This window comes from Lingula anatina, chromosome 9, assembly GCF_051362555.1.
Source record: "Lingula anatina isolate TDL-2025a chromosome 9, LinAna3.0, whole genome shotgun sequence".
Taxonomy (NCBI): Eukaryota; Metazoa; Brachiopoda; class Lingulata; order Lingulida; family Lingulidae; genus Lingula; species Lingula anatina.
The window spans coordinates 9972500-9995926 of record NC_141775.1 but is presented as its reverse complement, the minus strand read 5'-3'; the positions used below and the strand labels follow the sequence as shown (position 1 = coordinate 9995926).

Sequence of the window (23427 nt, the reverse complement as noted above, 5' to 3'; positions counted from 1 at the left end):
TAGGATTTATTTGATGCATTGTATCCCCCTCCCCCCCCCCCAAAAAAAAAAAAAAAAAAAAAAATGCCAGTTCAGAGGACCTGCGGTATCAGAAAATCTTTCAGGGCTCCGTATCTCGAAAGGTTCGCTATGTTGCGCACGTGCGCAAGTGTCTCGTTTCCATGGCACCGTATCTCGAAATAGAATCGGTTATGGAATCGAGACACTTGCGCACGTGCGCAACATAGCGAACCTTTCGAGATACGGAGCCCAGCTCTTCTTACATTTCAGGCGTTCATGACCTGTGGTATCGGGACACAAGCAAACATATTTAATGAAAAGAATCTTACAAAACACGTAATTGGGGGCGGGAGGGGGGTTACATCTAGCAACGGTCGATAAAGAAAAAGTGTACAGACTGTAATTATAACAAGAAATACGGATAATAAAAGTGACTATATATATATGGTACATAATTTTTTTGTAATCTCCTCGCGCCCACCCTACAATAACCGGCAATAATAACACATGTAGTTAAACTGTTCGGTACATTAAAATATATGTATGCTTAATAATAATAATGTTAATCACAGGAAAAAGATATCATCATAATAACATAAGGTGCCAGTTCTGTATACATAACCCTGTTATTAAGCTCCACCAATTATACTTCCCAAACCATGTGTGTATAGATAGCCGACTTTCGCTTATCTTTCTTCTTCCACGCCATTGCCTATTCCCACTCGGAGTGAACATGTATTGAGGTAGCTACCTGTATGCAGCAAATCTACATGTTGGTAAACTGGAAGAAAAAAGAAAAGACGGAATGTGAAATTACCTTTCTTCTTCGTTACCTTCTCTGTTGTGAATTTGTTTTGGATTGTAGCCTTTCACTGGACTACTAGCAGGTATGTCGTGTAAACGAGTGCGTGATTCTAAATTTAAGACATTCGAATATTTTTGAGCGGACTAAATGCCATTATTTAAAACGTTGATCAATTCAGTGTTGTTTTAGTATTGATCATACTTTTGGTGACATACAAGACGGGTATCCGGAGTCAAGGTATACTACTAAGTCGCATTCAATTCGACTTTGAACAGAGTAAGGTTTTAATTGCAACTCCTTGGGTCAGCCCATCTGCTTATTTAACATTACAGTAATAACAATTAAATTTGTGAATGAATTGTAAAAATTCAGTTATGGGAAAATATTTGGAAGTGTTAACAGTATGTACCCAGCCTCTGAAATGCTCTTCCTCCACAGGCAACACCTTGCGGAGCTAGCGGGCATACTCAGGTGTGTTAACCCCCCCCCCCCCCCCCCCCCCCTCTTCACACTGAACAGTGTCCCTTCTGCGTCTTTTATACGATCATGAAACAGGCAGCGCTGTGGTCGTAGAAAATAGGCACAAGCATCACTTTGGTTGCAGAATGAATGCTCAGTGATCGGCCAGTTCTCGGCACGTAAAGTATTTTTAAACTCTCAAATAGGGCCGTACTATAGGAGGAAGAAAGGACGCCGTCCAGTGTAAAGGGGACTTTACTAAAATAACTTTGTCGCGTAGTGTTTTGCAACTCCCTGGCCTTGCTCTATCGCCATTCATGTCGACTTCTTTTAACTGTGGGATAAGAGGGAGAATGCAAACCACTGCCTTTTCTTTCTTTTTTGATTAAAAAAGATTTTTTCAGGCTCAACAGCAAGACTCTTTAACTGACCCCTCTTTACTAATCAAACGAGGTCCAAATTAATTACAGAAAGATGAACGAAGATCTGGTCGCTAACTCTTTGGGTTTATGCCATGAAAACCAGGAAAATTTAGGTAAGGAACGTGAATAAATCGGGGTCCCTAAAAACAGCAATGCCGTTACAATATGGTACCTATATATACGTGGTTCATTGTACTTGAAAAATGAAAAATAAGCACTATGAGATTAACCTTTCAATGTCAAACCAACTAGACAGATACTTACCCATTACCAGGGACACAGATTGATTTTTCACATAGATATTCAAAGATGCCTTTGGTTAATTCATGACCAAATTTTCCAAAGAAAAGTGCAAGTACATTTCATCTGCAGTCCTGGTAGTAGCAGATACTCACGCAGAAGCATATTGGAGATGCTCCAAACAACACATAAGGTTAATCAACGTGTCATCAAAACGGATTGAGCAAAATAGCGAATGCAATTGTACTTGTTCCATTAAATACACCTTTGACTTAAGATATGCAAGTGCCTTCTTTTTCAATTTTAGGAAATACATTTAAAGTTAATCTGAATCTTTTGCCAATGCCAAATAGAACGGAGTTGTTTAAAGAGGTCGCCACCGGAGGCCGATGGGCACCTACGTCATGCAAACCTAGGGACCACGTGGCCATCATCATTCCTTACCGTGACAGACAAGAACACCTGGATATTCTGCTCCAAAATCTCCATCCTTTTCTACAAAGTCAGAAGTGCCAATACCAGATATTTGTCGTTGAACAGGTCCATTGTTTAGTGTCCATTGCTTCGTAGCTCTCTCTCTCTCTCTCTCTCTCTCTCTCTCAGTAAAGAAACATGGTGGCACACGGCAGCGCGTCATCATCATTATTCTCTGGCTCGTGTTCTACGGAACAGCATCACTCAAATATTCTAAATCAATAATAATGACAATAATAATAATAATAATAATAATTATTATTATTATTATTATTATTATTATTATTATTATTTATAGTTTTATCACGATTGATCATTTATAAAAATAAAGTTGTTGAATACAAAACATCAATTATTATTATTTAAAATGTTACTATAATTATTTTTTTATAGCAGATGTTTTTAATTCATCCTTGGCTTTGTATATTTGCAGGCGCATCCAGAACCTTTTAACACGGGGTATGCCAAAAATGTAGGATTTGTAGAGGCCAGTGCCGCGTTTAATTTCACCTGCTACATATTTCAAGACGTGGATAAAATCCCTATGAACAATTCACTACTGTATAGATGTCCGCCTGACAGAGTTTTTCATTTTGCCTCTGCAGAGGACAGGTATCATTACAGGTCTGTATGAAAAATCATTTACCCCGTTTTTTTGTTTGTTTGTTTGTTTGTTTGTTCCCCCACCCACTTTTATGTCTGAATATCTGATTTTGAATCATTTATAATTGTAATCATTTTGACTGTAACAGTTTGACGGCACCGACTGTATAGGTTGTAATAATTAAATCTTAAAAGACCCTCAATTCCTGGACGTATACCCATCATTCGATGTATGCCGCTGTCCAGATTAAGGGCGGATCTAGGATTATTTGAAGGAGGGTCCTCGGATACAAAGCCGCCCCCCCCTCCCCGCTGAAGGGCCCCAAAATTTTTTGGTGTTTTAGAGGGCGAAAGGTGCCATTTGTTACGGTTTAGAACTATAAATCAGCTAGTCGAAATTCTAAATTCAAGAGGGAAATATTAGTGTGATTGTTTTCGAAATATCAAATGGGGGTTCAGAACCCCCTGCCCCTCCCCCCTCTGGGCCCGGTTTCTTAAAATATCCTGACCTTTGGCATGGTTATAAGATATATTTTCAGTTCGAAAAAGGGACCCATTGATCTTTACCCCAAAATGTTTCACATTTCTGTGAATTATTTTTACCTTAATTGTCCATGTCGGTATTTCCATTTGTTTAGGTGTCAGCACCTATGATGACGACAATTATGACACTTTATCATTTATAAAATAGTTGTAAAATCTTGTGTAATAACAAAATGGCAAAAATTCAGATCTATTCTTTTTTAGCGGACACGATGTATTCAATTGAGGTTTTAATGCCGTCGTCTCTATATTCTGACTAAACTCATTCATGGCCATAAAGTACAGGTCGACTTCGTTATTTACATGTTTATTCATTAATTATTAGTACTGAAATTTGCCATAATGACATTGAAAATAGCACGGTGTTGTAATTAACCTTATTAGTAATATGTCAATCTGTGCTTTCGCCAGTTTTACTGTCTATGTATCTTTGTTTTGATTTGTTTTCTTTTTGTGGTTTAATCTTTGATTTGATCAAATAATGAGGAGCAGACCCCCCTTCAAATAATCCTGGTTACACGCACATGTAATGACATTAACATTTGAACAGCGCATAATAAATAATTTAGTAGGCCTATATTTCGATAATGCACTCTATAAAGTAAACTTAATACATGTATTATTATACAAGTATATGCATGGAATGGATGCTGTGTTTCCAGGCTACCCCATGTCAACTACACCGGAGGGGTTATTGGGGTAACTCCCGACACATTCAAGAAGATAAACGGATTTCCTAATCATATGATTAGATGGGGTGGTGAAGACGATGACCTTTTCCAGAGGTAGGTTTAATAAATACCAGAACCAAATCAGTTCACCTGAAGACGGCTTTGTGGTAAGGTCGAAACGTCGTTACCTGTTTTGCACCGCTTATTTCTTCAAGTTACTTCAATATTTACTTCATTGCATGTTTATCGTCTGCTCAGAGCGTGACAACGTTGTTCAGATACTCATAAGTGCACAAGAAAAAAAAAGTTCTGAACAACAACTGTCGGAAACAAGACAAAATTTCTCCATATATTTCAAAGAATTTATATTTAGATATTTAATCATGTTTAAAAAGAATGCATTGTGGTTTTTGATGTCGGTCACTATGATGTGTTGCAGGCCTTACAGAGGTAAGTAGAGTTCATATCTTATTAACTATTTTTCAATATTTTTTAGGAGTGTCTCTCAAAACGTCCCCATTCAGCATGCCAACGAACATTTAGGCGTGTACAGAGTATTAAATCATACAAGATCGCCCGGCTACGAAAACAAGGAAAGGTGAGTTATCACTATTTTGTGTGTGGGGTGGGGGTGGGGGGGGGGGGGGGAGGGGCGCTACATGCTCAATTTTTGGGTCGCTAATTATCTTTTAAAATATACATATGACTTAAATGACAAAAACCAATGAATTATTTGATTTCCTGTGACATAAGCCCAATAGTTTTGTGAATTTTTAGTCGGGTCTATACACTCAATGTTTTAGCAACTCCAGGGCCATAGATTCAGAAAAAATGTCCAATGCTGCATACCCTTCGTTGTAAAATTATTATCCTTCCAAATATTCCATAGTTATCCAATGGTGGTGTTTGCATCGCAACTGTATAAACACTACGGACCGTGGGATAGTGGACTGATCACGCTGAACTACACCCGACTAGCAACAGAGTATAGACAAACACACACGTGGATCAAATTCAATGTAGATCAGAAAAGCATGATGAAGGTACGTAATGGCAGAACTATTGTCGAAAAAAACTCCACAGATAAGGATCAAGTTGCTACGTACATGTCTGTATCACATTAAAATTCTCCTCCTCTATTGTGTGCATTTTATTTCCTCGCTTCATGACTACCCCCTCCAAAAAATGGATCTGTCATAGTCTCTATGGCCTATAGCCTGTCCTCTAAAGATGTTTTCTATTTAATTTCAGACCGTATGGAGGGGCATTATGGACACCAAGTATGACAAAGCAATCGATGATACCTATTGGGCAATTAACTACGAACGGGCTTACAAAATATTTCCTAAGTATGTCGACTTTAAAAAGCGCAAGACGCCGTCTGATATGTGCTGACCGTCTAGAGAATTACAAAATATGCAATCACATTTAATGTTTTGAAACCAGTAATTATAAGTCCTGGCAGCATTTTGATCATACCAACATTAGACAGAATATGATGCAGTAACATGGTCTAGATGGCTAACATAGTTTTTATTATCTTTATGTCACCTCCAATGAGGTATTTATCTACTTTTAAGCTTATGAGTAAGCATTATAATCGATCATATAAGATTTTACATATTTTTATATAAGCCATTACAAATAACGAACTCTAAGATTTCCTCCTAAGTGCGCCGGAATTTTTCAGGTTGCATGCCAGGTATGACGTAATCCATTGCTCGGCTTGAATTTTATTTTAACAGAATTAAAGAAGAAATGGAGAAGAAAGCAAGCGCCTCTGCACGTATCTCACTGAAGAAAATAAAACAGCACAGGAAAGTTCGCCCAAAGAGTGCAAACTCACGACGACATAAGATGTATATTAAGGGTTTTTGATCTTCCCGTCTAAAAACATCCAATTTTTAACGCATGCTCTGTAAGGAGTGTAGTACTGATTTTATTAACAATCAAAAGACGTTAAAATAAGATTAGAATGAGGTGATTCTTTTCACAACTACAAAAACATACAGAGAGCGCAGACTGACGCTAAGGACTCTGCACTGATAAAAATGTGGAAGATGAAGAGGCATTCATAGCACAAAGAAGGTCATTGGCCCTATCTCGCAATGGTTAAAAGCTACTTGGACCCAGACAGATATCTAGATTACCGATCACTGATCACCACCAAAAGCTAATCACTTCCAAGTTAATCAATTTGTTGCCTTTCCTGAAAATGTCAATAATATCCACCAATAACCTTTTGAGATGGGCGGGTGACAAACAAACAAACAAAAAAAAAGCTTACAGGGAGAGAAACGGAAGTGAAAATATTACCTCCTTATCGTCGGTAACTAGTATTTCCATAATGGTCATTATTTTAGTCGCGATCTTTGACGGCACAGCTGGTGGAGAGTGAATGCGGTAGTTGGGATCGTACGAATGTGGTAGTTGGGATCGTGCACTAAAATGGAAAGATCGTTGAACGTGATTTGTAATATTACAAACATATCACTTGTGATATACTGTATACATGAATGTTAAGATAGTAAGAGACAAGTCAGATGTGTCGTCGGCATTGTGCTGAAGTACACTAGAATTATACCAATACTTTTTTATTAAAGATTAGCTGTATCATGGCTTTAAAAATATGTTCTCTTTTTTATTTATTTATTTTTTATGTTCCTATATATGCTGTGAACCATCCAAAATAAATTTTACTAGTTGTCATCTTAACATTATACTATCTATTTTAATATCTGAAATTCTTTACTGTCCATATATTCATTTACATTGCATTTTAATATCTTAATATCTTAACTGCCCATTTATTTATTGTCTTTATTTATCTTATTCTGTTCATTTTACCCATGTAAGGTCTACTAAAATTTATATGAATTTTAGACTATAAATAATGATTATTATTATTATTATTATTATTATTATTATTATTATTTTATTATTATTATTATCTACAGTATCATGACGCTTTCAGTAGCACAGTTATCCTAAATGGTAAGACAGTTAAAAAATTAAAACACCAATCTTTTGCGGCGTGACACAAAAATCAAAATTCAGATATCTAAACATCAAGCACGTCAATGCCATCTCGGATACAACATGGACAATTCAAAGCGATTATCCTTTGATCCTTTAACCTTCTGTTTAGGGAGCATTCAGATAGACAACGTACCAAATGCGATCCTACTCCGTGGTGGCACTCGATTAGAGCAGTCCGCTGTAAGGGATAATAACTGTTCGTTTTGGAAAAAAAAATGAATTTTCCTGGATAAAACAACAATTTTCCCATACTAACCAATGGTTAATGAACCCATTTCTTCATTGAAAGTTAGTTTCTTTTTTTTTTTCTTAAATGTTTGCTTTTTTGTAATAATCTCTTTTAAGAGATTATTACAGAGCATAGCCATTTATTGAGGTCACGTGGTCCGATGACAAGTTCAGATATTAGAAAAATAGCTTAAACTGCTGTTTTTGTGGTACAACAGAATATATTATATTTCTATGAGTTGTTTCTAATGTTTTTTTTTTTTTTTTTTTTTTTTTTACCTTGAAATATAGATCTCATACGAAGAGCCATTATCTCTTTAACTGAATGACACTCCTCCTCGAGCAGTTGGGGCTAATTGCAGCTGGGTTCATTGCCCCCTAGCTGCTCGAGGATGCGTGTCAGACAATTAAGCTTATTCCACTGACTGCACTTAGCGAGAATCCTCAGTAGAATTGGGCCGAACCGACTAGTACGATGTGTCTATCTGATTGGGGTTTAAGAGAAATTTTAAAGTGTCTCAGTATCGGACAGTGCCACCCCATCTAAGAAATTATACGTAATTATCATAAATTCGCTTATATGTGTACTTTTAAGACCAGATAAGTACACGGTACATGTAAAACTGGACAGCACATTGAAAAGTACTCATGAATAATGGAATGCGCTTTACAAGATATGCTAGACTAGATATCAATCGTAATAATTGCGTTGATCTGATTATTTACTAGTGCTGCATATAAAACCCTGCTATTATGCTCCCAAAATTATGCTTCCCATACAATGTCTGTAGATAACCGACTTTCACATCCCTCCGTCTACAGCACACTGGCCACTGAATCAACACCATGCATTTACATATACCTGCATGCACTGAAAAGACACTGTGATAACCTTGCATTTACTCGTGCTAGGAAACAGGAATAACGAAGTGTAAACAGAATATAAGACAAAGATGAAATTACTCTCGTTCTTCTTTGCCTTCTCTATAGTGAATTTAGTTTGGATTGTTGCAGTCAACCGGAAGATATTCAGGTACATGTATGTCAGGTACACTTTTGCATTATTCTAATTTTGAACTTTGCAATATTTCACTACGGACCAAATATCGTTATTTTGAATGTTGAAATTATCCAATGATGTGTTAATTGCTAATTTTACTTCTGGTCACATACAAGACATTTGTCCTGCATCAAAATACGTGTACAGGCCCGTAGCCGGGGGGGGGGGGGGGTCCGGGGGGTTCGAAAGAACCGCCCCTTTTGCTGGGAAAAGGTCCACTCTGAGTAAAATTTGATCTAGGTACATGAAGTTTTTTATGGGAAAAGGTCCACTTTTTCAGAAAAAGAACCCCCCTTTTGAAATTGCTGGCTACGGGCCTGGTGTATACTGCTACTACTCGTTCAGTTTGGCTTTGGACGGAGAGCAAAGAGTGGATAACAAGGGAGGATTCAAGTCAGCGTTCACTTCATTTTTTCTACAAAACAATTACTAGTCACGACCAACAACTTTTCAAGCTTAAAAAAGGATTAATACTGACCCTTTGTAACTAATCAAACGACGTCCAATTTAATTACAGAATGGCCGCCAAATCTCTGGACATCTGCATAGTAACCGAGGAAAATTTAGGTAAGGACAAAAAGAGGAATCAATCGGAGTCTCAATAAATACAGAAGCGCTCTTAGGATATATCTTTTTGTAACTACACGTAAGTGGTGCTTTGTTCTTTAAAAAGAGAACTGGGGAAAACGTGCACTAAGAGAGATAAACCTTCCAATGCAGAACCAACCGAGAAGAAACTCATGCAGTATTATTATAAGAGACTTCCCACACATCACAGCTAGGGTTAATCTACCCTCCCTCTACCAGGGCCATAGATTGTTTTTTCACAAGATATTCACAGACGTCTTTAGATAAATAGACGGTCATTTGGTTCTCTGTGAAATGTGGAAAATGTGCCTATATTATCGGCCACCGTAATAGAGGGTAGGGTCATCAACATGTCATCAAAACGGGTTGAGTAAAATGGCAATTGCAGTGACTTTTGTGCATATTCCGTTAAATACATTACTGACATAAGTTAAAGAAGTATATATATTGATGCACCTTGAAAGATCTACATTATAGCTGTAAAATACAATCCGAGCTTTCGCCCCTGGGCCTTCTTCGGGGATTATGAACAAAATGTCATATGATTATGACATAAGTTATGAAATTGTCTTCTTTTTCGATTTTAGAAAATGCATATCAAGTTAATCTGGGACTTTTGCCAATGCCAAATAGAATGGAGTTGTTTAAAGAGGTCGCCACCGGAGGCCGATGGGCACCTACATCATGCAAGCCTAGGGACCACGTGGCCATCATCATCCCTTACCGTGACAGACAAGAACATCTGGATGTTCTCCTCCAAAATCTACATCCTTTTCTACAAAGTCAGAAGTGCCACTACCAGATATTTGTCATTGAGCAGGTCAGTAAATACCAGTTCCTTCGTAGCTATCTTCATCCTCTCTCTCTCTCTCTCTCTCTCCCTCTCTCTCTCTCATAAAAGACGTTCGGTTGCCTCAGAGTCTATGTATATTGAGTACAAGTACACCAAGGGTTCGCGTCATCACATCATCTTCCAAAAAAATGGTAATTATAGTAAAATAAATTAAAGGCAACATTTTGGGCACTTATTATTGTTATTATTATTATTATTTGTTTACAACACATGTGTTTTTTCATTCTTCTTCATTGCATTCATATTTCTTCAGGCTCACCCAGAACCTTTTAACACGGGGTATGCCAAAAATATTGGATTCGTCGAGGCTAGTGCCATGTTTGATTTCACCTGCTACATATTTCAAGACGTGGATAAAATCCCTATGAACAATTCACTGCTCTATAGATGTCCTCCTGACAGAGTTTTTCATTTTGCCTCCGCTGAGGACAGGTATAATTACAGGTCAGTTTCTAGAATTCTTTACACAATCTAACATATTTTTGTTACCCTATCTTTTTTAAAAATTCATTGATGGTCTAAAATCCATTAAAACATTCGGAAGACTTTACGAAGTTAAAAAAATTATTTTACGTTAACAAGTAACAGTATAAAAAATAAAGAAAAATGACTAAATATAATGTTCTGTAACGTTTGAAATGTTCAATCATAACCATATTAAAAAGATAAGTTCTCCGTTCTTCTTTAAATCATCTACTGCACTTATATTTTTAGTTCTGATTGTAACTGATGATAACCATACATATAACTACATGTATGCAAATGTATGTATCGACGTCTGAATTCTGTTTTAGCCTGTTGTACCCAAACTACATAGGAGGAGCTATTGGATTCACTCCTGACACATTCAAGAAAATAAACGGGTTCGCTAATAATTTCATACGATGGGGAGGAGACGACGACGATCTTTTTCACAGGTAAGTTGAATAAATGACGTGAAGGATATATTTACATCTGTGCTAGATTCCTGGCATAACCCACCAAAAATGGGTAAAAAACTGGTGCTCCTCATTCTCAAGCTGGGGTTTCTGATATAAATAAGCCGGATATATTAGATTAACCTTCAGGGCAGAAATCATCAAATAATTTCCCATTGACGGCCATGCTAAAAAGTACCTGCAAAATTGCATGAACAAAATAATTTGGTGAAACGTTTCCTATCCCCATAGACAGCAGTGTTTTCGGCCACTGAGTTTTTGTAGACCACAGTAAAGTAATATCGATAAGAGAGCACCCAAGTGAATGTCTATTCAGCCGGTTGAAAATCATCTTGAAAAAGCGATCTTGTTTTTCTAGAAGAGTCTCTCAAAAACAAGACTAATCTAAGGTAGGGATTTTTTTGTTTTCGGTCACTGCGTCGTTTCGCAGACCACAGAAAGGTATACGTATAATATCGATAAAAGCGTGCCCCAAGTGGATGTCAATTCAGCCGATTGAAAATCATCTTGAAAAGGCGAATTTGTTTTTCTAGGATTGTCGCTCAAAAAGTTCCCATTGAGCATGCGCACACACATATGGGAATGTACAGGGTTTTAAACCACACGCATCCACCTGGCTACGACAACAAGGAGAAGTAAGTTATTATTTATAATAGTGTGAATAGGGTGAGGTAGAGGCGACTTAAGTGACAATTTTTTTTTATTTCTGTGCTTTTATATGTTGCAAAACACTACTATTTGTGACAGATTAAATTAGGAAAAATAACCTTTAACGTGTCTATCAAAAACGATTGATTAATCCCGTTGACATTATCTTTTGTGAAAATTTATTTGGCCCCCCCTCGTAATGTTAAAGTAACAGCATGCAGTGACATATTAGTATAGTCTGCAAAATGTCAATGTTGCATAGCTTTCGTTGTATAATGATTATCCTTTCAAACCATCCATAGTTTCAAAATGAGCCAGTTTGCATCGAAGCTGTATAAGCAATACGGGACGATGATTGATGGACTGAATACATTGAACTACACCCGACTAGCAACAGAGTATCGACCAACTTACACGTGGATAAAATTTAATGTTGACCAAAACAGCATGATGAAGGTATGTTATGGCAGAACTTTAGCGTAAAGAGTGAACTGTTTACGATCAAATCTCAATAAAAATGATTTGTGATTATTTTCAAAACCTTATATGATGGTCAGCATCGGACAAGATGCTTAAAGGACAATGTTCATGTAAAAATCCATTTCTCGAATTTTGAAGATACAGCACTCAATCTATACACTAGAGGTATGTTTTAATCGATCCCCGCCATTTAAAAATTATAAAAACAATCTATTAGTAGAAAAAAAGCGTTTTAGTAAACCTCACCTCAATATGCAAAAATGAAGCAACAGATCTGGGTCACGTGGTACTGTGACGACAATCACGATAATGGTCTATGAGACTCAACTGAACTCCATGGTGCATACAGACGGAGGAGTTAATGAAAGTTGTGTTGAACGGAGTTGAGGAATTTTCGTTATGCCTCGGTGTGTTGCCGTGGGATTCACCAAAATTGCAGCTCTCGTTGACAATCTTTCTTTGTCTGTGACGGTCTTCCGTGACTTACTAACTTCGGTGACAATAGTTGCGATGCTCTAGATCATGGTCACCTCAGGTGGTTTAGATCATATCAAGAGCTGGTAGTCTTTCAGATTAACTGTCATCAGTTGGCAAACTTACTAATTGCTGATGCATTTTAAATGCATTGTAGTTGACCAAAAGCTCGTTTACAACAAACCTGTTAATTATGCACCGCTGCAATTCCCAAGCCAGGTAATAACAGGTATGAAACTCGTCTTGGTGGGCTTTGATATTTTTCAATATATCTCCTTTATTTCATGGGTTATTTTATTGGTATTTGTAAATGACGTTAAATATCAATACTTAAACAATTAAGTTCAAACACGGTCGCGAACATAAATAAAAGAAATTGCTCTCAGGGTATCTTGAAGCTTCCGTGGAAGAAAACGTGTTGAGGAAAAACAGGAAAAAGAGCGTTATATTAAAGAAAAAATGGGAACTGCTATAATAAAATGGTTCGTTATCCTAATTCGTTTATGCTTTGAGGATTTGTTTCTGAAGATTATTTCATCTGAAATATTAAATAATTTAAAAGATTGATCATTTTATAACTTGAAACGCAAATTCTGCGTCAGTACGCAATTTTTTTTTTTTTTTTTTTTTTTTTTTGCAAATTTGTAAGCTTATAACACCGTGCTATAAAGATCTACTCAAGAAAAAAATTTGCTTGGGTAAAATTGAGTACGGAATGAACTTTGACGGGGGAAATACCTACAAAGAGTAATGGGCTATTTCGCCAACATCTTGTTGAAAATTTTACACTGCAATTCTATTCAAATAAGCTAAGGAACTAATTGCCAAATTAATACTCTCATCACATAACAGGGGGGTAACCAGACCTGCAAAAATTGTACGCACATATTTAAAAAGATTACAAGCACATACAGCAAAATGTAGACTTACGCAAAACATGAAGGACAGCGTAATCACAGCAAATGTACCTCATATAGTAGCTTAATTTCCATTAATAATAAAATCATCATTTAAGTCAAAAATATTCTTGCGATTTAATAACTATTTTAATTTACCCAGAACGGTATATTTATTTTAAAGGCGGTTAACTGAAATATAGTTTTATGATTTGTTTGTGAAAATTGCCCATGTCACCCTGTTAGTTTGGAGGTCTAAGCTGGATCAAGTCCGTGTTAAAATTCCTATGAAGTTGTGCAGGAAAAATTCTTCCTTTCTTTCTCTAGCTCCTCGATAAACCTGGTGTTCAGATTTTATCTAGTACCCCCAGGTCTACGGGAGCTGCGCTTTGTAACTAACGCACAGGTAGATTTTTACCTGAGATAACTGGAGTAAAGCTTAGATAGAGAGTGCGTTCGATACAAGCAAGACAAATTGAATGCCATTTAACCCTCTAATTAAGAGGTAAAGGAAGTTCCAGTTAGATGGATGATTAAGATAGGACTTGTAAAGGTAACGGGCATTGTTTACCTCAGTTTAATAAAAGTATGCAAGACGGAGTGTCAGCGGTTTAATAAAATAAATTGAATTTCACAAATAACATGGACCTCATATGCAATAATCAACATTTTCCTTAACTCATTCAAATGCAGTGTTTTATACAACTTGGGATAACTATAATGAAATGATTGTTAAAGAAATGACTAGACGGGAAATGGTTTTACACAGCTTCACGATGATTTAGACCCCTCGGGTAAGATATTTGAATGAGTATAAACTTTTATCAGAAGCCAGAGAAGTCATCTTACAGGTAGACAATGCAGCTCAGTTTGACAGCTAAGCACGCTCTGTTCTCCAGTGGCTCGATTGTCGTCATTGGACCACGTGACCACGTAGCTCATTAACTCCCAGGCCGAGCAAATAGGACGTTTTTTAAAGCCAAAAATTTACAAAATGAGCTTTTAATTTGTGTATTTGGATAAAGATATCGTTAGTTGGGCATGTTTTCTGAAGAATATGTTCCGTTCAGGCCATTCTGACGGCATGAAGCAAACCCTTTAAGAGGGGGTAATTGGGTATTGAGTTGCGGGTTAATACATTAAAGGAGAACATAAAATAAACATATTGAAATATACAGATGATTTTTAAAAACACAGAAATAATAAAATATGTAATTGTCTATCTGACCCTTAATTGATATAAAACTGTCCTTATCTACATTCTATCTATTTAAAAATTCAATCTGAAAAAAACGCCATATTTTTTGTTTTTATACTCCATATTGTCCCATATATGGGACGCAGATATTACTGCAAAAATAATTATGGAATTTATGTTTTTTATTTTAAAAATTTTTGGTAATTGTAAGTTGGATATATGGTCCCTTTAAACTGCAATCCAAATGAGCTTCAGGGTTCTTTATATTCAGTTTTACGTTCATAAGTGTCCGCTACCTTATTTACGCAAATGCCCTGTATATGCAGCCCCGGAATGACTTGTTTTACCTCATGTTTCTTTTATTGATGTACTTGCAACGCAAGATGGGAGGAGAGACAGGGGCAGAGTTCCCACGTGTACAATACATGTAATTGAAATTTAGGAGATTATACCACGTGGACACCCTTTTACCTTCGGAACTTCCCTCGTGTAGCCCACGCGACTTTTATGAAACAAAAAACTTAAAACGAGACAGAAACAAATTTCCATACCTTTGCTTTATTCATCACAGTAAAATTGACATCGTCTATTGTATGTATTTTATTGCCAAGCTTCATAACTCACCCTCCCAAAAATCTGCCATAGCCTCTATGACCTATAACCTGCCCTCTAAAGACGTTTTCTATTTAATTTCAGACCGTATGGAAGGGAATAATGGACACCAAGTATGACAAAGAGGTCAATAATACCTACTGGGCAATAAACTACGAACGTGCTCATGAAATGTTTCCTAAGTAAGTGGACTTTAAAAAGTACAAGACACCTTTTTTATATGTGCTGACAGTGATTTGATGTAAAGGACTAACTCTTAATCTCCCATCCGTCTTATAAAAAGTATTTTCCAAGCTGCATGTCAGGTATGAGGTATTCTACAGTTTGACTTTTATTTACAGGGTTAAAAAAGAAATCAAGAGGAAAACACGCGACCCTGCACTTACCTTTCTGAGGAAAATACAACAGCAAAGAAAAGTTCGCACTAAGAGCGCAAACTCACAACGACATTAGACTTATAATTGACGTTTTGGTCTTCCCGCGAAAAAAAAATCCCATTTTCAACGCCTGTTCAGTAAGGCAAATAGTATTGTTTACTATAAACGGCCAGAAGACGTTTAAATGATACTAGAATGAAGTGATACTATTCACAATTAGAAAGGGCCCCTGAGAACGCAGTCCTACACCAAGGACCCTGAAGTGGTAAAGTGTGGTAGGGTGGAGGCATCCACAGAACAAGGTCAAGGTCATCGGCCCTGTTTCACCATGGCAAAGGAACTTTTTAAAAAATCTTGGATCCAGATGACGATCCTAATATCTGAGCACCTCCAAAATCTAACAATTTCTGGGCTACCCTAAAAAAAACCATTTATATCCATGCATCCATACCTTTTTCGGTTAGGGAGCTGACAAACAAACAAAATATCAAACAAACAAAAAGACAGATAGTCAGGCAGACGGACGGACAGACAGACAGACAGACGGAAATGAAAACATTACCACCCTGGTATTTCCATAATGATCATTATTCCAGTCTTGACCTCTGCGTTGTAGAGAAAGCACAGCTGGTAGTGAGTGAATGGATTGTACATTTAAAGGGATAATAACTGTTCGTTTTGGCGAAAAAAAATGAATTTTCCCGGAGTAAACAACAATTTTCCCATACTTACCAGTGGTTAACTAATCCATTTCTACATTCGAAGTTAGTCCCCGTTTTTTTTTTTTTTTTTAAGTTTGGTTTTATGTTATTACAGAGTATAGCCATCTATGGAGGTCACGTGGTCTGATGACAAGCTCAGATATCAGAATAATAGCTATAACTGCCGTTTTTGTGGTAAAACAGAATATATTATATTTTTATGAGTTGTTTAAAAATGTTTTTAATGAGAAATATAGATCTCATACCAAGAATTGTAATCTCCTTAAATAGGAGGTTGTTGGATGTGATCTATAATATTGCAAACATATCACCTCATCCTAAGCACATGTAGGAAAACAAGGACCGAAGACCTTAAGTCTGAAATACAGACACTCCGTCACTGGAACAACTGTGAGCACTGTTTTAATGAGGTGCTTTGCTCTACCTAAATTACCTGTTGGTGCCCCTACTTATGGGCGGATTGAGGCCGTCTTCTGGGTCTTCTGGTAGACAGTCAGATTTTCAATTTTACAAATTACAATTTAATTTATTTTTGATTGGTATCTTATTTTTCTGTTGGAAGACGGTCAAAAATGGAGGATTAATGAAAAAAGATGATTTGGAAGACTGTCAGAAAATATCTCTGGATCCGCCCCTGCTACTGTACCTATGACTGTAACAATAGTTTTGGAAGAAATAAAATATTGTATTAGGAAAACTATTTCCTCTCTCTCTTTATCATACACCGCGCCGTTACAAAGTGGCACTCGCCGTTACAGTATAAATGGGCACTTTACATACACTTAATCTAATGGGAAGCGATATGTGAACCACAGTGACTTCAGGCGATTTGCATACTAATTGTTTTGCAATATCAACAGGTAAGGATTTTCACTTATCAGACGCAGCTATCCCAGGCATACCGACCAGTGCGGAGGTGTTACTATAAAAGTGAATGATAAAAATCTATTTCAAGACAGGAAGAAATGAAGTGATAAGATATTGGCAAAACATGTTATTGGGGGTGGGGGTGTCATCATCTGAAACCAGTCGAGATACGCGTATGCAAACTATAGATAGAATTGTTATGTTGAATTATTCTATAAGACAATTCGCTGTATGCACTTCGCTCATATGCACTTTAGATGTTGTTTGTGTTCTTTTCAATTTTCTTATTATTGTGTTATTTGATAAGTTAGGACAGCAGCGAATGCAGATTGTAAAAGTGGCTGTGGTATTTTGTGTTGTTACTTAAACCACGCCTACTTGTACTCTCCTAGCAACCAACCTGTTTTAACTGGCAACATTAAGTGCAGCCATGTACATACACGCCTAGCTGGACAGTACATTAAGATATCTGCATGTATAATGAAATGCGCTAATACAAAAATAGATACTTATCATAATAACATCCTTCATCTAGTTATTCACTAGTGCCGCATACAAAACCCTGCAATTATGCTCCCGCAATTATGTTCCCCGTACAATGTTTGTAGATAGCCGACCTTCACTTCTCTCTGTCTTCCATGTTTACGCACACTAGCTACGGAATCAATATCAGTGAGTGATATTTACAATAGCCTCTATAGATGTATCCACTTGGGAGTTAATAAGCACTGAGACTATCATGCAGTGACTATGCTTATTCGTGAAATGGAATGACGAAGTGCTCACAGAATATCTACCCTGTACAAATATGAAAATAGTTTTGTTCTTCGTTGCCTTCACTGTTGTGAATTTATTTTGGATTGTAGCAGTCCACCGGGCGATATTAAGGTATGTCAGGTACATGTGTGCGTGATTCAAAATAAAAGATTTTGAAATATTTTTGAACGGACTATAAATGCCGTTAATTAGGGTGGTAATCAATTCGATAATGTTTTCAATCTTCATTTTACTTTTGATGACGTTCAAATACAAGACAAGTGTTTTTTCTTCAAAAAATGTTCTGGCAACGACCAACGATTTTTCAAGCTTTAAATTAAGACTCTAAAACTAACCCCTCTTAACTGATGAAAAAACGTCTAAATTCATTACAGATATGTGAACAATGTCTTTGCAAAGGGGAGTGAAGAAACGGTTGCCAAATCTTTGGACATGTGCCAAGTAACCCAGGAAAATTTAGGTAAGGACAAGAAACACGAACAGGTTAGGGCCCTATATACAGAGGCGCTCTTGGGATATTTTTCTTTGTAACTACGCGGTATATGTACTTGGTTCTTTGTACTTATAAAGGAAAGCAAGTACAGCGTGCACTGTGTGATAAACCTCTCAGTGGATATTCAATTGGCAGATACTAATGCAGAAGCATATTGGAGGTACTTTGGGTTCTAGATTCCGGTATTGCCAGCTCGATCTTGATTTCATATATAAGTAACCCATATCAGCAATACCACTGTGAAGCTCTCGCGTCAAAACGTTTCATTAGTTAACAATCTAGCTTCCCAGTGGTCCTGACACTCAGGGTAATTGGAGGCGTCTCAAACAACATACGGATAGGGTTAATATACCCTCTACCAGGGCGACAGATTGATTTTTTGGCAGATATGTCTCTAGATAAATAGACAGTCATTTTGGTCTGATGTCGCCTCAGCAGAAAATGTCCACAATAATAACTGCGGTCCTGGTAGAGGGTAGGGTTAATCAACGTGTCGTCAAAACGGATTGAGTAAAATATCAATTTCTAGTGACTTTTTGCATATTCCGTTTAATACATACTGACTAAAGACATACAAGAACTTTTTCAATTTTAGAAAGTGCATTTGATGTTCAACTGACACTTTTGCCAACGCCAAATAGAACGGAGCTGTTTAAAGAGGTCGCCACCGGAGGCCTATGGGCACCTAAGTCATGCAAGCCTAGGGACCACGTGGCCATCATCATTCCTTACCGTGACAGACAAGAACATCTAGATATTCTCCTCCAAAATCTGCACCCTTTTCTACAAAGCCAGAAGTGTCACTACCAGATATTTGTCGTTGAACAGGTCGATTGTTTAATGTCCATTATTTCCTACTTCTCTCTCTTTCTTTCTCTCTCGCTCTCTGTCAGTAAAGAACTTCGGTTGCCTCATAAAGTGTAGTAGTAGTAGTAGCAGCAGTAGTATAATTTTTACATAGAAAATAATTTTTTATTCATCCTCGGCACTTTTATATTTCTACAGGCGCTTCCAGAGCCCTATAACCTAGGGTATACCAGAAATGTAGGATTCGTTGAGGCCAGTGCCACGTTTAATTTCACCTGCTACATATTTCACGACGTGGATAAAATCCCCATGAACAATTCACTGCTCTACAGATGTCCGCCTGACAGAGTTCTTCATTTGGCCTCCGCTGAGGACAGGAATCAGTACGAGTCTGTGTCAATTATTAATTACACAAGTTAACTTTCTCCTTTTCTCTCTCTCTCTCTCTCTCTCTCTCTCTCTCTCTCTCTCTCATTATAATCTGACCAATCTTCTCCATATAAATCATGAAGTACATTTCGACTTCGATATTGTCATACCGATCGCTATTTTTATGCAATTATTGCTTTTACTGATGACATGATGATGCCATGATGACATTGAAAAGAAGCACGGTGTTGTTGTAATACTTATTAGTAATAACGTCAATATGTGCATTTGTGAGCTTTGCCGTCTAGTAATCTATTTGTTTTTATATTCTCTCTTTGTGATCGAAATCTTTTATTTGGTCACAGAGCTGAGGGCAGGCCTAGCTATAGAACGTGTAAATGATAGCCATACATGAGCACATGCATAATCATTTGTATCGCTTAAATGCTGTGTTTTAGCCTGATGTACCCAAACTACATTGGAGGAGTTATTGGGACCGCCCCTGATACATTCAAGAAGCTAAACGGGTTTCCTAATAATTACATAAGATGGGGCGGGGAGGACGACGATTTTTTTCAAAGGTCAGTTGAATATCTAACTTAAATGGGCATCTTTATTGATTTTATGCCAGAATCGCTTTATGATTGATCAAAGTGATGCTCCTCAACCTCAAGGCGGGTTGCTGATATAAACAAGCCAGGTATATTGGATCAGTCTCCATGGGGCAACACAGGTGCCTTATGCACATCTTGAATACTTATGCACCGATTTAGCGAGCCTTTCGACGCATCCTTAGACCGGCGATTTACGCGGAAAAATTGGCCGTACGGTCGCCCTTAATGGAAGTCAACCATCCAGTTCAGGAATGATACATATACCTTTCGTTCTCCTCGAAAAAGCATCACCGATGTCATATGTGTGTTTCTGTTAACTTGCTTACGACGTTGACCTTTAACTGTCACTGCGGTCAATGGCGGAAAGTTTGAAGGTCCAAGGACCAAGTCCCTTCTTTTCACGAGCCAATAGACCGATATCTTGACTGCTTAATATGATCGCATAGTGTGAATAGATGTATAGCTGATTGCAAAATGCTGCAACTGAAAAAGTTACTTCATTGCCCTCAGCAATGGTTTCGTCTGCTCAGAACTTCAAACAGTTGTTGCCATACCTTTAAATGATGCGTAAGAAAACGTCATTCTAAACGGCAATCGTGAGAAACTAAACGCATCTATGTTATGATTTTTTTTTTTTTTTTTTTTTTTTTTTTGCTTTCAGTCACCGTGTTGTTTTGCAGATCCCAGACAGGTCACATCAATAGAGACGCAGCTGAAGTCGGTGACATTTTAGCCCGTTGCAAATCATCTTTAAAAAAAGCGATCTTGTTATTCTAGGAGTGTCTCTCAAAAAGTTCCCATTGAGCATGCCCACACACAATTAGGAATGTACAAGGTTTTAAACCACACGCGTCCACCTGGCTACGACAACAAGGAGAAGTAAGTTATTATTTATAATACTGTGAAAGGACAGGGAAGAGGAGGGTTATTTATATAATTTAAATGACGATTTTTTTTTCAATTCTGTGTTTTTATTTGTGGTTAGACACTACTTTTTGCGACAGATTGAATGGCTCCATTTAGAAAAATAATTTAAAACCTTTTAAGAGGTGAAAAGTGATTGATTAATCCCGTTGACATTACTTTTTTGTGAAATACTTGAGCCCCCCCCCCCCCCCCCCCTTCGTAATGCTTTAGCAACACCATGCAGTGACACACTATTTTAGTCTGCAAAATGCTCAGTGCTGCATACCTTTCGTTGTATATTGATTATCCTTTCAAATAACTCATAGAGGCGATATGAACCAGTTTGCATCGAAGTTGTATAAGCACTACGGGCCGTTGATTGATGGACTGAATACATTGAACTACACCCGACTAGCAACAGAGTATCGACCAACATACACGTGGATTAAGTTTAATTTTGATCAGAAAAGCATGATGAAGGTACGTAATAATAGGACTATGGCGAAAAGAGCGCACTGGTTACGATCGAGACTCAAAATAAAAGATATCTTGATTTTTATTTCAAAGTGTAATATGATGGTCGCCATCGAACAGGTTGTTATATTTTTTTTATTTATCTTGAAGACTCCTGATTCCAGATTCTTCTTAAAGAATGGTGGATTCGCCATTGGATCCAGAAGATGTAGATAATAAAATTCGATTTACGACCTTTACATGCCCCATTATAATGGATTCTGGGTAATTTCAGAATGTATGGAAAGGAATAATGGACGCCAAATATGACAAGATGGTTAACAATACATACTGGGCAGTAAATTACACACGGGCCAACGAGTTGTTTCCGAAGTAAGAGGCGTTTGATAATATTGTACACACTGGACAATAGAAGTGTCACCCCTACTGAACCAATACTTTGGGGGAGATAAATGACTATGGAACGATATGCTCCTGGTATCATTTTATTAACCTCATATTTCACAAAAAGACCAACGATACAATTCCATAGTACAGCGGTTTTATACTCATTAGTCACATTATAAGTAGACCAGGCATCATAACTTTGATTACTCTGATTCAGGGGGTGACACTCCTATTGTCCAGTGTGAGTGTATATCATATACATGTACCCCGGTAATGTCATGAGGGATCGATACGTTATAAAGGCTACACTGTACATGTACCCAGTACTAGTATGTGCATAAGCGAGTGGATAGCTAAATAAATCTATATAAACATGGCGTTTTTGCTCTAAAAGTGCTAATTTTTATTGAATATTTATTTATACTTAAATATTTATATTCATACTTAAATATGTAGCTCACATAAAAGAAACAGGAAAAAAATATTTTGCAAAATATCGAGCTTTATAAGGTAATAATACCAATTAAGCATGATTAAATGTGACATATAAGTACTTGTTAAAACCAGTAATGAAGTCTTCGCTGCATTATTATAATTGCGATCGTACCGATAGTAAGTGATCTTGACGCTGGCATCTCACTCTATGCTTTTTAATCACCCCATCAAAGTAGTATATTCTCAGATTTAAGCTAATATTTAGGCATTATATGGACAAGATACCATACTTTTTATAATTGTTTTGTTAATTGGGCGAATAATTAATTCCACCTTCCCCACTCGTCTCAAATAAACTCCTGAATGAGCCAGATTACTGCAAGTTTCCCACCAGGTATGACAGAGTCAATCGGTTGTTTTTATTATCATTATTGTCATTTTATTTATTTATTTATTTATTATTTTTGCAGAATTAACAGCGATATCAAGCAGGAAGCACAGACCTCTACAACGAAGAAGAGAAAGAAGAAAAACAGAGTTCGCAAAAAGGGCCGGAAATTATATCGACATTAGATATACATGTATACGTACATGTGAACAAGCACTTCGACTTTTTTTTCTCCCAGTCTCATAATTTTCCTTGTTAATTTATTGAAAGTGCTGCCAAACAAATGGACAGTTGTAAAAGCCCATTAAAAAGTGGCTTGTTCACAAAAAGGGGAAATTGAATTCGATATGAGAAAATTACGTGTAATTTGACACGAGACAAATCAGCAGTAGGCTGCTTAAATGTTCACTTTAAATCAACAGATGCGTTACTTTTAAAGTGGACAGAGTATGAATTTAACAGGGTTAAAGTTAAAATAAAATTGTCAAACAATTATCACAAAACATGTAACCCAATTATTCACCAGTTAATGTAAGCAATAAACGGGATGTTTTCATAAATATATATAAAAAAATAGCAG

At 37.0% G+C, this 23427-nt stretch overlaps 3 protein-coding genes across 7 annotated transcripts; all 3 read left to right on the top strand.

The window, feature by feature from the left end:
* Positions 1 to 701: 701 nt before the first annotated feature.
* Positions 702 to 6932, top strand: LOC106159620 (beta-1,4-galactosyltransferase 4). Of its 3 annotated transcripts, none has more exons than XM_086995162.1 (9): positions 702 to 887; positions 1735 to 1799; positions 2234 to 2466; positions 2834 to 3024; positions 4209 to 4331; positions 4714 to 4815; positions 5107 to 5260; positions 5469 to 5566; positions 5963 to 6932. In XM_086995162.1, exons 2-9 carry the CDS (start codon positions 1739 to 1741, stop codon positions 6093 to 6095), a joined length of 1095 nt encoding a protein of 364 aa, XP_086851288.1. In that variant the 5' UTR covers positions 702 to 887; positions 1735 to 1738; the 3' UTR covers positions 6096 to 6932. The 3 variants fall into 3 exon arrangements, with proteins under 3 accessions (XP_086851288.1, XP_086851289.1, XP_086851290.1); XM_086995163.1 differs by having other exon boundaries at positions 709 to 887; positions 1669 to 1799; XM_086995164.1 differs by having other exon boundaries at positions 713 to 887; positions 1718 to 1799.
* Positions 6933 to 8274: 1342 nt separating this feature from the next.
* LOC106174904 (beta-1,4-galactosyltransferase 4) lies at positions 8275 to 17030 on the top strand. 3 transcript variants are annotated; one of them, XM_086995160.1, is made up of 9 exons: positions 8275 to 8523; positions 9062 to 9111; positions 9720 to 9952; positions 10239 to 10429; positions 10780 to 10902; positions 11457 to 11558; positions 11874 to 12027; positions 15316 to 15413; positions 15573 to 17030. In XM_086995160.1, exons 1-9 carry the CDS (start codon positions 8438 to 8440, stop codon positions 15682 to 15684), a joined length of 1149 nt encoding a protein of 382 aa, XP_086851286.1. In that variant the 5' UTR covers positions 8275 to 8437; the 3' UTR covers positions 15685 to 17030. The 3 variants fall into 3 exon arrangements, with proteins under 3 accessions (XP_086851286.1, XP_086851285.1, XP_086851287.1); XM_086995159.1 differs by having other exon boundaries at positions 8275 to 8532; XM_086995161.1 differs by having other exon boundaries at positions 8279 to 8517.
* A 777-nt stretch (positions 17031 to 17807) lies between these two features.
* On the top strand, positions 17808 to 23426 carry LOC106174897 (beta-1,4-galactosyltransferase 4). Its single transcript, XM_013556666.2, has 9 exons — positions 17808 to 18085; positions 18349 to 18434; positions 19063 to 19295; positions 19473 to 19663; positions 20102 to 20224; positions 21035 to 21136; positions 21490 to 21643; positions 21912 to 22009; positions 22930 to 23426. Exons 1-9 carry the CDS (start codon positions 18006 to 18008, stop codon positions 23030 to 23032), a joined length of 1170 nt encoding a protein of 389 aa, XP_013412120.2. The 5' UTR covers positions 17808 to 18005; the 3' UTR covers positions 23033 to 23426.
* The last annotated feature ends 1 nt before the right edge of the window (position 23427 follows it).

Coding starts and splice junctions, on each gene's coding strand:
- LOC106159620 (XM_086995162.1), top strand. CDS start 1,739: ATGAACGAAGATCTGGTCGCTAACTCTTTGGGTTTATGCCATGAAAAC. Junction 1,800..2,233: donor TGAAAACCAGGAAAATTTAG/GTAAGGAACGTG, acceptor TTTCAATTTTAG/GAAATACATTTAAAGTTAAT. Junction 3,025..4,208: donor GAGGACAGGTATCATTACAG/GTCTGTATGAAA, acceptor CTGTGTTTCCAG/GCTACCCCATGTCAACTACA.
- LOC106174904 (XM_086995159.1), top strand. CDS start 8,438: ATGAAATTACTCTCGTTCTTCTTTGCCTTCTCTATAGTGAATTTAGTT. Junction 10,430..10,779: donor GAGGACAGGTATAATTACAG/GTCAGTTTCTAG, acceptor ATTCTGTTTTAG/CCTGTTGTACCCAAACTACA. Junction 10,903..11,456: donor GACGACGATCTTTTTCACAG/GTAAGTTGAATA, acceptor TTGTTTTTCTAG/GATTGTCGCTCAAAAAGTTC.
- LOC106174897 (XM_013556666.2), top strand. CDS start 18,006: ATGAAAATAGTTTTGTTCTTCGTTGCCTTCACTGTTGTGAATTTATTT. Junction 21,644..21,911: donor ATCAGAAAAGCATGATGAAG/GTACGTAATAAT, acceptor GGGTAATTTCAG/AATGTATGGAAAGGAATAAT. Junction 22,010..22,929: donor GCCAACGAGTTGTTTCCGAA/GTAAGAGGCGTT, acceptor TTATTTTTGCAG/AATTAACAGCGATATCAAGC.